General features: G+C 46.0%; 1 protein-coding gene across 4 annotated transcripts in view; it reads right to left on the reverse strand.

Moving 5' to 3' along the window:
• ctsa (cathepsin A) overlaps positions 1-16,398 on the reverse strand; it is a 60,399-nt gene extending 44,001 nt beyond the window's left edge. For 3 of the 4 annotated variants that reach the window (XM_041204065.1, XM_041204064.1, XM_041204062.1), the window contains exons 1-5: positions 16,319-16,398; positions 15,478-15,641; positions 5,362-5,473; positions 2,353-2,403; positions 1,540-1,626 (exon numbers count right to left, since the gene is read on the reverse strand). In XM_041204065.1, the coding sequence (XP_041059999.1) occupies positions 1,540-1,626; positions 2,353-2,403; positions 5,362-5,473; positions 15,478-15,641 (414 nt within the window). In that variant the 5' untranslated portion in view covers positions 16,319-16,398. The other variant, XM_041204063.1, reaches the window with a different exon arrangement.
• Between the last annotated feature and the right edge of the window lie 472 nt (positions 16,399-16,870).

Below are 16,870 nucleotides of genomic sequence, written 5' to 3' on the forward strand. Positions count from 1 at the left end.
AAGGCTCTGGTCAGACCACACTTAGGATATTGTGAGCAGTTTTGGGCCCCGTATCTCAGGAAGGATGTGCTGGCCCTGGAGAGGGTCCAAAGGAGGTTCATGAGAATGATCCCAGGAATGAAAGGCTTAACATATGAGGAACGTTTGAGGACTCTGGGTCTATACTCATTGGAGGTTAGAAGGATGAGGGGGGGATCTGATTGAAACTTACAGAATACTGAAAGGCCTGGATAGAGTGGACGTGGGGAAGATGTTTCCATTAGTAGGAGAGACTAGGACCTGAGGGCACAGCCTCAGAGTAAAGGGAAGACCTTTTAGAACAGAGATGAGGAGAAACTTCTTTAGCCAGAGAGTGGTGAATCTATGGAATTCATTGCCACAGAAGGCTGTGGAGGCCAGGTCATTGAGTGTATTTAAGACCGAGTTCGATAGGTTCTTGATTGGTAAGGGGATCAAAGGTTACAGGGAGAAGGGGGTAGAATGGGGTTGAGAAACTTATCAGCCATGATTGAATGGCGGAGCAGACTCGATGGGCCGAATGGACTAATTTCTGCTCCTATGTCTTATGGTCAAGGCGAAGGAGCAATCCTCACAGCCTCAGAAGTCATTGTAGGGTTCCCTCAAAGAAACATCCCCTAACCAACCAATGACCACACTTAATGACAAAGTCAAGAGAGTAGTTATTCATTAATGATTCCACAGCATTCAATTTGATTCACAATTCCTCCATTAATAAAGAAATCTATGTCAGCCTACAACAGGATGTGGAAAAGATCTGGCCCTGAACTATCACTTGGCAACTAACATTCATACCACATAAACACCAGGTAAAGATCATCTCGGACAAGAAAAAGCCCAATCACTTCCCGTTGACTTTCAATAGAACCACCTTCGTTGAGGTGAAGGATTCAGTGTCACCACTGGCCAGAAGTTGAACTGGATTAGCTTTATCAACACCATAGTTACAAAAGCAAGGAGGAGACCGGGTGCTCTACCATGAATAACTCACAGCCTCAATGTCATTAAACCGTCTGAAAAAGGTCAAGGAGAGTGATGGAACGTTCACCTGGATGGGTATAGCCACAACACTCACGAAAATCAACACCATGCAAGATAGAACGGTTTTTTGATCGATGCCCCTGTGCTCAAAATCCACGCCTTCCACCACGAGCACAGTGGTAAGCACTCACTACAGGATGAAGTGCAGCATCTGACTAAGGTTACTTCGACAGTATCTCCTCCCCTGCAATAAATGTCACAGGAACACTATGACCTCCAAATCACATACGACTGGCTCCCAGGATCAGAATTCCCCACCTAACAACATTGTGGGGGCTCAAAGAGAAGGCCCATTACCTTTACAGGATAACTAGAGATGGGCAATAAATGCCAGCCTTGCCCACAGCCCATGAACAAATAAACATATCCCCTATCTACCCATAGTACGAAACACAGACGCATGTTTACACACGCGTACACACCCCATGCAGACCCACCCACCCATGTACACACTCACAATGCACACTACCATGGTCTTACCGCACTATCATTGGTGTGATATTGCTTGTCATTGGCATAAGAAAATCCAACCCCTGCTGGTGACTCAAGGTACAGCACGTTTGCAATCTGTGATGGAAACAAGATTCATTATGTATTGTTAAAGCAGAAGTCGGTTGAAAGGACAGACACTAATGGATAAATCCTAGAAATCTGCTTATATAAGAGTCGTACAAGACACTAAATTATTGACTACTCATAAGCATTTCTTTCAAATGCCCCATTAAGAATATTTTCTTTCCCAATTTCCATTGGATAAATTCAGGCGGTTTAAGTGAGCGAGTAAAATTATAGCAAGTAGAGTTCGGCCTGAGCAAGCATGAGGTTATCCACTTTTGACCTAAGATAGCACTTTCTAAGTGGTGAGAAACTAGGATGATGGAGAAGTGAAGAGACTCGAGAGTCCAAGTTCATAAATCCTTGAAAGCGAGTAGGCATGTACCAAAATTAATCAAAAAAAGCTAACAAAATATTGACCTTTATCTCAAGACGTTTGGATGCAAAGTGGAGGAAGTTATGCTTCACTTGTATGGAGCCTTATACAGACTGTATCTGGAATACCACGCTCAGATTTGGGCACTGCACTACCGCAAGGATGCACTGATCAAGAAGGGGGACTTGCAGATTATCCAAACATAATACTGGGTTTAGGGGGTTAAATTATGAGGACAGGTGGCTCAAACTTGGCTTCATGCCTTTGAGTTAGAGGGGAGAAAGGGGAAGAATTAAATAGAAACTAAAACAAAACTGACCAAAGGCAGCAAGAGTTCAAAATGCAAAACAGAAATGACAAACCAGATTCCAGGAGTAGGGATTATAATGCAGAGTCTTCCCATCTGCTTGGATCTGAAAAGTAAACAGCAACATTCGAATCAGTTTGTTAGGTATGAGGGCAAAATTGGGTAGATCAATGGTTCCCAAACATTTTTGGCTGAAGGATCCTTTTTTAAATGGATTAGAAATCATGGTATCCCCAGTTAAATATGATAAACTCCGTGCATGTTTACATTCTGGATGTGAACCTCAACAGTGTCTCGCGAAAGGGACTTACATAAGATTTTGCCAGGGTGGCAATATAGTGATGTGACAAGTGATGAGAAAAGCTTCTTCTTCCCTCAGCTGAAGGATAACACTATGGCAGGCTTGTCCAAACAGTGGCCCAAGGGCCAGATGCGGCCCACCGGAAACCATGGTATGTGGCCCTGTAGCCAGTTTTCAAAATGCCGGACAAACAGCTAAGTGAAAGAACCTGTAAAGAGCTGCTCCTCCAATTATTGGCCATTGCTCTCACAAGTTTGTTGCTGACAGGCTCACCAGTGAAGCCCGGCCGCCAGTTGGAGGTGGTGTGTGGGGAAGAGGCTGACAGGTGTGTATGAAAGATTGTATGGGGGTGGGAATTGAGAGTGAGGGAGAGCGCGAGTGAGAGTATGAGTGAGTATGTGAATGAGACAGTGAATGGGAGTGTGTGCGTGTGTGAGGCGGAAGGGAGAGAGAGAGAGAGAGAGAGAGAGAGAGAGAGAGAGAGAGAGAGAGAGAGAGAGTGAGTGAGTGTGGAAGTGAGAGAGTGAGCGAAGTGTGTCTGTGGGAGTGGGAGTGGGAGCGTGCGTGTGAGTGAGTGAGTGAGTGAGTGAGTGAGTGAGTGAGTGAGTGAGTGAGAGTGAGAGAGTGTGTGTGTGTGTCTGCCTTACTCCCAGTCTCAGGTTTCTCACTCACTCTCACCCCCACACACCAACACATACACACACACCCACTCACAGTGGGTGAGGGTGAGTGAGTGAGCACCCTGAGACTGGGAGTGAGCCAGACACACACATTGACATTCTGGTCATTTATATGCTCTTTTTTAAACTTAACAATTTATTGCTTTGACATTGCTTTATTTTTGCTCAGCAATTGTTTCTTTTCTTAATACTTTTTTTTGAAGTTCAGTTTAAAGTTGTGCCGAATCTTCTCTCTGAAATTTGCTCAACAGCCCCTTGAGTAAGAAAAAAGTGGGAACGTGGGCCCCCCCAAGTGAAAAGTTTGGATAAGTCTGCTCTACAGGATAAGCAACAAACTTCACCACAACAAACCGCACTGCTCCTGTAGGAGAAAGCTTTTAATGAAAGGTTGCTGACTTGAAACATTAACTCTGTTTCTCTGCTGAGACCTGAGTATTTCCAACATTTTCTAATTTCATTTTAGATTTCCAGTGTCCACAGTATTTTGCTTTTATCTTTGTGGGATTAGGCTCAGTGCCTCCTTTTGGGAACACTGGCACTGTTTCAGGTGTAACCTGCCATCACCCATCCCTTCACTGTATGGCTGCTGAATGCTTCAGGGTTTATTCCCTTCCCGCTGCTGTTTATCAGCCTGTCTTCACTGGCATGCTGCCTGGGGGGCGGGGTGGAGGGGGGGGTCAGTAATTCTACCATCAGAACACCCCCAGTATCTGGGACGGCAGGTTCAGGAAAGCAAATTCAATTCAAACAGCGTGTCGCACTCAGGCCACTGTAGCAATGAATGCCATTCACCTCCCTAGAAAGTCTCCACAGAACCCCAAGTTGTTGACAGTTTGAGAATTAGGAGAGTCAAATCCAGGAAAGAAACCATACGGACCCCCATCACTCCATAAAACAGCTTTGGAAATGAGAACAGCCCCACCTTCTAGTAACTCGTGGAAATATACTGCAACTCCTGCAACGCTGCAACATCTCAAATCTGTTTTAGATTGAAAACTTCTCTCTCAGGCAGTGAGACTTCAATTAAAATAAAAGGGAAAAGAGATGCCTGCTACTTGTTACCTTCCATTGGTTAGTAAACAGTTACCGTGTTGGACTACCCTGTCAGCTGTGGTTCAGTGGTAGCTCTCTCACCTGAGTCACAAGATGGTGAATCCACTCCAGAGACTGAAGCACATCTAGGCCCTCACATCCAGTGCAGGAGAGAGTGCTGCAGTGTCAGAGGTGCCTTTGTCCAGAGGAGATGTTAAACTTGAGGCCCTGTCTGCCCCCTCAGTTGGACATAAAAGAGGCTATGGCACTGTTTCATAGGAGAGCTGGAGAGTTCTCCCTGGCCAATATTTATTCCTCAACTACCGGTCTGAACAGCGCATCTGGTCATTTGTGTCATTGTGGGATCTTGCTGTGCACAAATTGGCTGCTGTGTTTCCAACATTACAATAGTGACTACACTTCAAGTACTTCACTGACTGTAAAGTACTTCAGTACATTCTGAGGCTGTGAAAGAGGCTTTACGAAGCACAGAGTGATCAGGGAATTGAGTGCTTTGTAAACAAGGAGTTAAAGTCAGAGATTTGGTGCAAGTGAGAACTCTCTAGTAAGCATTTCTCAAGCTGTAATTTAGTTTAATATTTGGAATTTGACCTAGAACTTTCAAACTGCAAGCTAATTAATGACAAGTTAACAGAAACTGCTTGTCAGTGGGAGTGACAGTTAACTGTCAGGGTTTAACGGTCTGGGTTTAACTGTCAGGATGTCCAGCAGGAGTACCTGGCTGATGCTTACTCCAACAGCCCACTGCCCCCGCATCCATCCTCAATCCCCCCACCCCTCAACTGCCCACTGCACCCGCATCCAACCCAACCCCTCAACCCTCCCTGGACTTGCTGAGATGAACTGTAACTCTCCTACTGAGCCTGTCCAATCAGCACAGACAAGAGAATTCTACTGGGCCTCACAGGCTCATACTGGGCAATGAACTTAACTGACCAGGTCACTCCTCAGAACCCTTAATGGAATACTAAACCATTCCCAAAAAATACATACCGAGTTCACGGAAGATTCAAAGTCTCGCTTTGCTTACCAAGAAGGGGCCATGTTCATTCAGAAGCCCATCCAAGGAGCTGCAGCCAGGGCCTCCATTCAGCCACAGTACCACAGGATCATTCTCAGGATGTCCCTGAGACTCCACAAACCTGTGGGACAAGAGCAATAACCAATCAGCTCCAGGAACTTTTGCTAAACACACTAAGATATACACAGCAACAGGCTATGGTATAAAAGGCTGGGGCTGGGCGGGAGAAAGGGCCAGGGCTGGGAAGGTAATAAACAGTAAAGTGCCATCAGGGCACAAGGAGGTGGCGGCAGGGGTAGATTATCAATAAATATATAATTCAACTTATAATTTAAATTAGACAGATCTTATTCATTATATATTCAGTTTACTTTAAATCTAATCTTATTACACTCAAGCTTAGTAAGGGATGGCAGTGCAGCTTGTGTTCTGTAACTGCAGCATGTGGGAGTCTGTGGAGACTATTGTGATCCCAGACAACCACACCTGCATTAAGTGTCTGCATCTCGGGAAACTTCAGCTCAGAGTTGTTGAGCTGCAGTCCAAAGTGCAGAAGTTGTGGTGTATCAGTGAGGGAGTGTCATCTGAACTCTTTGATCCTGGAAACAGTCACACCCCTTGGGTTAAGTCATGGTACAGGTCTGGTTGGTGGTCAGGAACAGGACAGTGCGAGTTCAGTAGATAAGGGCATCTAGTAATGCTGGAGGATCTTCGGTCTATGCTCTCAGCCAGCAGGCATGAACAAAGCTATTGCTGCTAAAATGAATGAGGGCAAAGTCTATAAGTGGATGAGCAAACTGATCAAAGCACCATGGTACAGGATGTCTGTTAAGTGCACGGGAGTGAAAAGGAATATAATAGAGCTAGGGGACAGTATAATAAAAGCATAATACTGCGGATGCTGGAAACCTGAAATAAAAACAAAAAATGCTGGAAAAACTCAGGTCTGGCAGCATCTGTGGAGAGAGAAACAGAGTTAATGGTTTGAGTCCGTATGACTCTTCTTCAGAACTGGGGAGAGGCAGAAATGTAATTAATGCTGTTGGAAAAGAGGAGCAGGGCGGGTGGAGCAAAACAGAAGCCTCGTCTTCCTTTTCCCTCGGCCAAGGAATCCCCCCACCACTGTGGTTGACAGGGCTCTCAACTGTGTCCAAACCACTGCCCACACTTCTGCCCTCACCCCTTCCCCTCCCTCCCAGAACCATGATAGGATTCCCCTTGTCCTCACTTTCCATCCCATCAACCTCCAGATTCAAAGGATCATCCTCTGTCATTTCCGCCAATTCCAGCATGACACTGCCAAACACATCTTCCCGTCAGCATTCCATAGGGACCGTTCCCTCTGGGACACCCTGGTCCACTCCCCTATCACCCCCAACATCTCATTCCCTTTCCACAGCACCTTCCCATGCAATCGCACCTGCCCCTTTGCCTCCTCACTATCCAAGACCACAAATACTCATTCCAGGTGAAGCAGTGATTTACTTGTACTTCTTTCAAGTTAAGTATACTGTATTTGCTGCTCACAACGCTTCTCCTCTACACTGGGGAGGCAAAACGTAGACTGGGTGATGGCTTTGCAGAACACCTTTGCTCAGTCTGCAAGCATGACCCCAATCTTCTGGTCGCTTATTTCAATTCACCACTCTGCTCTCATGCCCACATGTCCACCCTTGGCCTGCTGCAATGTTCTAGTGAAGCTCAACGCAAACTGTAGGAACTGCACTTCATCTTCTGATTAGGCACTTTACAGCCTTCCGGACTTAACATTGATTCAACAACTTCAGACCATGAACTCTGTCCTCCAATTTGATTTCCCCCCAGCTCTTCAAGTGCCTGTTTGTATCTTGTTTTCATGCTTTTGCTTTCAAACAGTACTGACCTTGTTCTCTGCTATTAACACATTCTGCTATTTTGCTTTCAAACAGTACTGACCTTTATTCTGCTATTAACACCTGCTCTGGACCAAAGATTTTGTTTTTATGCTATCATTACCACTCCCTTTATCTTGTGTTCCATGATATCTTTGTTATTTGTTATTCTATTTTGTTCCACCTGCCCCTCCCCCTTTTTCAACAGCATAAAACCCATCACCTTTCTGTCTCTCTTCAGTTCCGAAGAAGTCATATTGGACTCAAAACATTAACTGTGTTTCTCTCTCCACTGATGCTGCCAGACTTGCTGAATTTTTCCAGCACTTTCTGTTTTTATTATAGGGGACAGTATAGTTGGGAAATAGACAGCTACAGCTGGGAATTCTGAAGGTTGTGTTGCCTGCCCGGTACCAAGGTTCAGGCCATCTCCTTGCATGTATAGGATGGAATGGGAGGAGGAAAATCCATTTGCCATTGCCCACATTGGAACCGACATTGATAGGACTAGGAACTAGGTTCTGTCGAGAGTGTTTCGGGAGTCACGGTCAACATTAAAAGGGAGAACCTCAAAAGTAATCCTTGGATTGTAACCTGAGCTCCTGCACAAGGGGGATTAAACGATTAGAAGGTTAAATACGTGGCTGAAGGAATGGGGAGAGAGGCAATGTTCAATTCATGAGGCACTGACACTGATATTGGGAAAAGAGGGAGCTGTTCCCTTGGGATGAGCTGAATTTAGAGCTGGGATCAGTGTCCCAGAAAATCAAATAACCCGGGCTGTGGATAAGGGTTTAAAAACAGATTGGAGTTGGGTGAAAGGGGAGGATTCAGGAAAGGCTAAATTCAAAAGCAGGATGAGAAATGACAAGACTGTAGAGTAGCCAGTTGGATAAAACAAATAAGCAGAGCAGAACAGGAAGGGATTGAGAGATTAACAAAGGCAATAATAGGACACTGGTGACTAAGGTGATGCCAGGATAAGATGGAAAGAAGCTAAAAGCTAAAGGCATTGTGAACCATTCACAAAATAGGTGAATCAATAGCTCAAGTCAGAAATGAATGGAAAACAAAAACAAAAACAGAATTACCTGGAAAAACTCAGCAGGTCTGGCAGCATCGGCGGAGAAGAAAAGAGTTGACGTTTCGAGTCCTCATGACCCTTCGATAGAATTTGAGTTCGAGTCCAAGAAAGAGTTGAAATATAAGCTGGTTTAAGGTGTGTGTGTGGGGGACGGAGAGAGAGAGAGAGAGAGAGAGAGAGAAGTGGAGTGGGGGTGTGGTTGTAGGGACAAACAAGCAGTGATAGAAGCAGATCATCAAAAGATGTCAACAACAATAGAACAAAAGAACACATAGGTGTTAAAGTTAAAGTTGGTGATATTATCTAAACGAATGTGCTAATTAAGAATGGATGGTAGGGCACTCAAGGTATAGCTCTAGTGGGGGTGGGGAGAGCATAAAAGATTTTTAAAAAATTTTTTAAAAATAATGGAAATAGGTGGGAAAAGGAAAATCTATATAATTTATTGGGAAAAAAAAGGAAGGGGGAAACAGAAAGGGGGTGGGGATGGGGGAGGGAGCTCACAACCTAAAGTTGTTGAATTCAATATTCAGTCCGGAAGGCTGTAAAGTGCCTAGTCGGAAGATGAGGTTGTTCTTCCGGTTTGCGTTGGGCTTCACTGGAACAATGCAGCAAGCCAAGGACAGACATGTGGGCAAGAGAGTAGGGTGGAGTGTTAAAATGGCAAGCGACAGGGAGGTTTGGGTCATTTTTGCAGACAGACCGCAGGTGTTCTGCAAAGCGGTCACCCAGTTTACGTTTGGTCTCTCCAATGTAGAGGAGACCACATTGGGAGCAACGAATGTAGTAGACTAAGTTGGGGGAAATGCAAGTGAAATGCTGCTTCACTTGAAAGGAGTGTTTGGGTCCTTAGACGGTGAGAAGAGAGGAAGTGAAGGGGCAGGTGTTGCATCTTTTGCGTGGGCATGGGGTGGTGCCATGGGGGGGGTTGAGGAGTAGCGGGTGATGGAGGAGTGGACCAGGGTGTCCCGGAGGGAGTGATTCCTACGGAATGCCGATAGGGGGGGTGAAGGGAAGATGTGTTTGGTGGTGGCATCATGCTGGAGTTGGCGGAAATGGCGGAGGATGATCCTTTGAATGCGGAGGCAGGTGGGGTGATAAGTGAGGACAAGGGGGACCCTATCATGTTTCTGGGAGGGAGGAGAAGGCGTGAGGGCGGATGCACGGGAGATGGGCCGGACACGGTTGAGGGCCCTGTCAACGACCGTGGGTGGAAAACCTCGGTTAAGAAGGAGGACATGTCAGAGGAACTGTTTTTGAAGGTAGCATCATCGGAACAGATGCGACGGAGGCGAAGGAACTGAGAGAATGGGATGGAGTCCTTACAGGAAGCGGGGTGTGAGGAGCTGTAGTCGAGATAGCTGTGGGAGTCGGTGGGTTTGTAATGGATATTGGTGGACAGTCTATCACCAGAGATTGAGACAGAGAGGTCAAGGAAGGGAAGGGAAGTGTCAGAGATGGACCACCTGAAAATGATGGAGGGGTGGAGATTGGAATCAAAATTCATAAATTTTTCCAAGTCCCGACGAGAGCATGAAGCGGCACCGAAGTAATCATCGATGTACCGGAGAAAGAGTTGTGGAAGGGCGCCGGAGTAGGACTGCAACAAGGAATGTTCCACATACCCCATAAAGAGACAGGCATAGCTGGGGCCCATGCGGGTACCCATAGCCACACCTTTTATTTGGAGGAAGTGAGAGGAGTTGAAGGAGAAATTGTTCAGCGTGAGAACAAGTTCAGCCAGACGGAGGAGAGTAGTGGTGGATGGGGATTGTTCGGGCCTCTGTTCGAGGAAGAAGCTAAGGGCCCTCAGACCATCCTGGTGGGGGATGGAGGTGTAGAGGGATTGGACGTCCATGGTGAAGAGGAAGCGGTTGGGGCCAGGGAACTGGAAATTGTTGATGTGACGTAAGGTGTCAGACATTGTCATCAAACCTGCTGACAAGGGTGGTGCTGTTGTCTGGCGCACTGACCTCTACCTCGCGGATGCTGAGCGTCAACTCACAGACACTTCCTCCTACCTCTCCCTGGACCATGACCCCACCACTGAACATCAAGCCATTGTTTCCAGGACTGTCACTGACCTCATCTCCTCTGGGGATCTCCCTCTCACAGCTTCCAATCTGATAGTCGCCCAACCCCGGACGGCCCGCTTCTATCTCCTACCCAAAATCCACAAACAGAACTGCCCCGGTAGACCGATCGTCTCAGCTTGCTCCTGCCCCACAGAACTCATTTCTCGTTATCTTGACTCCCTTCTCTCTCCCCTTGTCCAGTCCCTTCCCACCTACATCCGTGATTCCTCTGACACCTTACGTCACATCAACAATTTCCAGTTCCCTGGCCCCAACCGCTTCCTCTTCACCATGGATGTCCAATCCCTCTACACCTCCATCCCCCACCAGGATGGTCTGAGGGCCCTTAGCTTCTTCCTCGAACAGAGGCCCGAACAATCCCCATCCACCACTACTCTCCTCCGTCTGGCTGAACTTGTTCTCACGCTGAACAATTTCTCCTTCAACTCCTCTCACTTCCTCCAAATAAAAGGTGTGGCTATGGGTGCCCGAATGGGCCCCAGCTACGCCTGTCTCTTTATGGGGTATGTGGAACATTCCTTGTTCCAGTCCTACTCCGGCGCCCTTCCACAACTCTTTCTCCGGTACATCGATGATTACTTCGGTGCCGCTTCATGCTCTCGTCGGGACTTGGAAAAATTTATGAATTTTGCTTCCAATCTCCACCCCTCCATCATTTTCACGTGGTCCATCTCTGACACTTCCCTTCCCTTCCTTGACCTCTCTGTCTCAATCTCTGGCGATAGACTGTCCACCAATATCCATTACAAACCCACCGACTCCCACAGCTATCTCGACTACAGCTCCTCACACCCCGCTTCCTGTAAGGACTCCATCCCATTCTCTCAGTTCCTTCGCCTCCGTCGCATCTGTTCCGATGATGCTACCTTCAAAAACAGTTCCTCTGACATGTCCTCCTTCTTCCTTAACCGAGGTTTTCCACCCACGGTCGTTGACAGGGCCCTCAACCGTGTCCGGCCCATCTCCCGCGCATCCGCCCTCACGCCTTCTCCTCCCTCCCAGAAACATGATAGGGTCCCCCTTGTCCTCACTTATCACCCCACCAGCCTCCACCATTTCCGCCAACTCCAGCATGATGCCACCACCAAACACATCTTCCCTTCACCCCCCCTATCGGCATTCCGTAGGGATCGCTCCCTCCGGGACACCCTGGTCCACTCCTCCATCACCCCCTACTCCTCAACGCCCCCCCCATGGCACCACCCCATGCCCACGCAAAAGATGCAACACCTGCCCCTTCACTTCCTCTCTCCTCACCGTCCAAGGACCCAAACACTCCTTTCAAGTGAAGCAGCATTTCACTTGCATTTCCCCCAACTTAGTCTACTACATTCGTTGCTCCCAATGTGGTCTCCTCTACATTGGAGAGACCAAACGTAAACTGGGCGACCGCTTTGCAGAACACCTGCGGTCTGTCTGCAAGAATGACCCAAACCTCCCTGTCGCTTGCCATTTTAACACTCCACCCTGCTCTCTTGCCCACATGTCTGTCCTTGGCTTGCTGCATTGTTCCAGTGAAGCCCAACGCAAACTGGAGGAACAACACCTCATCTTCCGACTAGGCACTTTACAGCCTTCCGGACTGAATATTGAATTCACCAACTTTAGGTCGTGAGCTCCCTCCCCCATCCCCACCCCCTTTCTGTTTCCCCCTTCCTTTTTTTCCCCAGTAAATTATATAGATTTTCCTTTTCCCACCTATTTCCAGTATTTTAAAAATTTTTTTAAAATCTTTTATGCTCTCCCCACCCCCACTAGAGCTATACCTTGAGTGCCCTACCATCCATTCTTAATTAGCACATTCATTTAGATAATATCACCAACTTTAACACCTATGTGTTCTTTTGTTCTATTGTTGCTGACATATTTTGATGATGTGCTTCTATCACTGCTTGTTTGTCCCTACAACCACACCCCCACTCCACCTCTCTCTCTCTCTCTCTCCGCCCCCCACACACACACCTTAAACCAGCTTATATCTCTTTCTTGGACTCGAACTCAAGTTCTGTTGAAGGGTCATGAGGACTCGAAACGTCAACTCTTTTCTTCTCTGCCGATGCTGCCAGACCTGCTGAGTTTTTCCAGGTAATTCTGTTTTTGTTTTTGTTTTGGATTTCCAGCATCCACAGTTTTTTTGTTTTTATCTTTTTTTTTTATCTCAGAAATGAATGGGTTTGATCTAAGTCAATCTGGAGAGGGGCTTGCAGAGTGAGTAAGGTTAGGAAGTGAATAGGTGACTTTTAGAAGAGATAAATGCAAAGTGGAAAGTGTGAGATTGCCCTTGTAATGAAGGATGGGATAAAGGTAACAGAAAAAAAAGGATGTTATCTTGGAAAATCATTGCGTACACCTAAGAAGCAAGGACAGAAAAGCTGTTGGGAGTAGTTTATAGATCTGTCAAACACAATTTCCTTTTCATAAAAGCTTTAATAAAACTTTTTATAAAATCAATATGAGCTCTGTCTGATCACGCTGTGATGTTCTAAGTGCATCAGGATTTCCTTAACAATGGATTCCAGCATTTTTCCGACAACAGATGACAGGCTAATTGGCCTGTAACATTCCATTTGCTGTCTCCCTGTGTTTTTGAATAGCGGTGTTGCATTTGCTAACTCCAAATTTGCTGGGACAATTCTAAAATTTAGGGAGTTTTTCAAAATCCTAGCCAGCACATCCATTATCTCTGCAGCTCTCTTTTAGAATTCTAGGATGTAGGTCACCAGGTCCTTGGGAATTGTTATATTTTAGTCCCTTAAGTTTCTTCAGTACTTTATCTCTGTTGATAATTTCCTCAGTCTTTTTAGCCCCTAGGTTATCCTCTTTCTGATATGCAATTTGTGTCTTCTGCTGTGATTAATATTTGTTCAGCGTTTCCACCATTTCATCATCTCCCAGGTTAAATCCTCCTGTCGCTGCTTCTAAGGAACCAACATTTACTTCAGCTACTCTTCCTATTTATATACTTGTAAAAGCTCTTACAATCAGTTTTTATATTCCTGGCTAGTTTACTCTCTCATTCTATTTTTTTTCCATTTTATCAACTTTTTAGTGGCCCTTTGCTGGTTTCTAAAACACTCCCAATCCTTAGATTTGAAAGATCGAAATCCCCTCCTACTGGGAAATTTATGGAACATAATTTCAAACCCATGGACATGTTTTGACCTTATGATTGGAACTATAAATTTTAAAAAGATAAGCTGCGGTCAGCAGTACAGGGCTGGGCAGCAAGGGGTTAATTCGGACATTTAGTGAAAACACAGTGACTCATCAAAAGGCTTTGGGCATTGACTAACGTGATCAAGAAGTCTGATTACCCAATACAATGACACAAAGGACATATCAATACAATACACTCAAGGACTTATTTAACCACCATGAACAATAGTACTGGAATAAGGGTTCATTTAAACCCTCATTAACTTTGGAGCTAGGTGCTGTTACTGTGCCGCCTCAAACAGCAAGAGAATTGCTCATACAATGAGAACTGATAATATTCATCTATATACATCTTTCATGGAAAACCCTGTATTGTTTCAACCAGCAGGAGCTGATGACATTTGTCTGGACTTTGTGTGGAATCAACTAAATGGACATTGGAACAACAGGGGCTAGGTTTATACATAACAAAAACAAAAACAGAATTACCTGGAAAACCTCAGCAGGTCTGGCAGCATCGGCGGAGAAGAAAAGAGTTGACGTTTCGAGTCCTCATGACCCTTCGACAGAACTTGAGTTCGAGTGCAAGAAAGAGTTGAAATATAAGTTGGTTTAAGGTGTGTGTGTGGGGGGGCGGAGAGAGAGAGAGAGAGAGAGAGAGAGAGTCTCCGCCCCCCACACACACACCTTAAACCAGTTTATATTTCAACTCTTGGACTCGAACTCAAGTTCTGTCGAAGGGTCATGAGGACTCGAAACGTCAACTCTTTTCTTCTCCGCCGATGCTGCCAGACCTGCTGAGTTTTTCCAGGTAATTCTGTTTTTGTTTTTGTTCTAGGTTTATACATATCTGAGTTAAATTATGAAAGAAGAGCAGATCTGAGGTTTTGTGCTGCAGTTGGAAGAAGGGTCAAGTTTGGTCACCTTGACTCAGGCCTACAATCAACACCAGACAGACCAGCCGTGTTGGGGGATTGTAAGTGTTTTCAGTCAAATTGTAGTGATATTGGTCTGAGGGTTTTTTTTCCTGAAGGTTTCAGGGCAGGACGTGGTGTTTGGCCTGTGTTTTTGTAAGTTATAACTGAATTGTAGTGACTTTGTGTCAGGTACTGGGAATGGGTTGTTTTAAATTTGGGGGTTTTATACTGTGGGGTTGTGGGTGATTCAATAAAGCGATTGTGAACTATCAGAAGAAACTTGTCTCACTGGTCATTCTGTTCAAGCCATACATTTGTGAATTTGGTGTCACGAACTGGAGTGTGGGGAGGGTCTCTGAGGGAAAAGAGGAACCCCTACAGATTTGCTACGATTCTTTGCAAAATTATAAGCCTTGTCTTTTAATCTAATACTATCCTTAACTTCCTGTATAAGCCAGAGACGGGTGTTTCTTGCTGAGTTTTTGTTTTTTCAATGGAATGTATTTTTGCTGAACATTTTGAATTGATTTTTTTAAAAATGTTTTCCACTGTTAAATTACATCTGTACCTTTTGGTCTATATACCAAATCAATGCGAAGCTAACATATATTGCCCATCCCTCATTAGTCTTGGAAAGTGGGCTGCTTTCTTGAGCCATGGCAATCCACGTGGTGTAGGTACATATACAATGGTGTTAGGAAGAGCATTCAAAGATTTTAACCCAGCAACAGTGAAGGAATGGTGATATAGTTCCAAGTCAGGATGCTGTGTGACTTGGAGGGGAACTTGCAGGTGGTGGTGTTCCCATGCAGTTGCTGGCAATGTCTTTCTAGGTGGTAGCATTCAGATTTGAAAGCTGCTGTTTAAGGAGCTTTGGCTGCAGTTTATCTGGTAGTCAGCAAACACTGCAGTTGCTGTGCTCTAGTGTAGAGGAAGTGGATGCAAAACAGTTAAAATAAGCTAAACACTCTCAATTTAGGAAGCGAACCTAAATCACTCACCAGTAGTGGAGGTGTATATTTTCAGATGTATTCAAGTATCCAGAGTACTGCTTAAAGCGGGGTTGCTTGGCCAGGCCTGGGAGGTAAACGACCTCATCCTTAGCTGGAGCAGATTCAATAAGAAAGGCTTTCAGCAACACAGCAAACAGCACAAGAGAAATCATCTGTGGGAAAGAAACCAGCAGAGTTATTTTTTTAAAAATCAGTGAGTAATAACTTTACAGTTTTCTCTGGCACTGCAGATATTGAGCAGGTTATGAACCAGATTGGCCAGGACACCTGGAAGAAATTCTGTTCAAAACAGTACCATAGAATCTTTCACACCCTGGAGAGAGCAAATAGCTCACTTTAATGTGGCAAGAAAAAGACAGCACTACGTCACCCCCTCAGTACTACACCAGGAATGTCAGCTTAGATTTAGTGTCCCAGTCCCCGGAGTGGGACTTGAATCAATTCTGACTCAGGGTGAGTGTGTCCCCAATAGAGCCACACAGAAGCAACTCAGAGTGCCAGAGGGCTGGAGACCACGATACCACCCAACCCCTACAACAGCCCCCAGGGCGGGGACCTCAGAGCCCTCCCCCTACAAGGACACTGACTCTCATGAAGGAGGCTCTGCCCCAAAGGTCCCCAACATAGCTGTGGACAAGGGGAAAAAAAGCAGCACACCACCTACCCACCCGCTATCACCCCCTACCCATCCCCTGCCCCTAGCCGATCTCCAGCGCCGGGAATTGCCCTGCTATCGAGCCCAGACACGGTTACCCTGTATCCAGTAATGCTGTGAGCGGCCGCTGTCCCAATCCCCTCCACGGACTCACCCCGGTTCCCATTCACTCACCCCTATCCGGATTCCAGCCCGAACCCAGGGTCATGTGAACTCAAAGTCATGTGTTCCGGGTCCTGCTGCGGGTGGTCACATGACCAGGAGGCGGGCTGAGAGGGAGGGGTAGGAATGAACCTCAATGTGCTGTACTCCCTGTCTACAATAGGTGACTCACTGCTGTAAAACACAGCCCCATCTCAGTACTGGGAGCATTGGGCTACTCAAACCCATAGTGAACAATGCTGACTTCTAGCATCTTCATCTCTTTGGAACAGAGGAATCTAAGAGGAGATTTAATTGAGGTGTATAAAATTATGAGGGGTCTAGATAAAGTGGTTAGGAAGGACCTAATTCAGTAACCGGGAGGGAGGAAGAGATTTAATGTAACTGGCGGAAGGATTTGAGGGGCAATATTTTCACCCAGAGGATGGTGGGGGTCTGGAACTCCGTGTCTGAAAGGGTGGTAGAGGCAGAAATACTCATGTTTAACTCACTGGGATATGGACTGGATGTGCCAGAACTTACAGGACTGCGGAACAAGAACTGGGAACTGGGATGAGACTGGAT

The sequence above is a fragment of the Carcharodon carcharias genome, chromosome 14 (assembly GCF_017639515.1).
Source record: "Carcharodon carcharias isolate sCarCar2 chromosome 14, sCarCar2.pri, whole genome shotgun sequence".
Taxonomy (NCBI): domain Eukaryota; kingdom Metazoa; phylum Chordata; class Chondrichthyes; order Lamniformes; family Lamnidae; genus Carcharodon; species Carcharodon carcharias.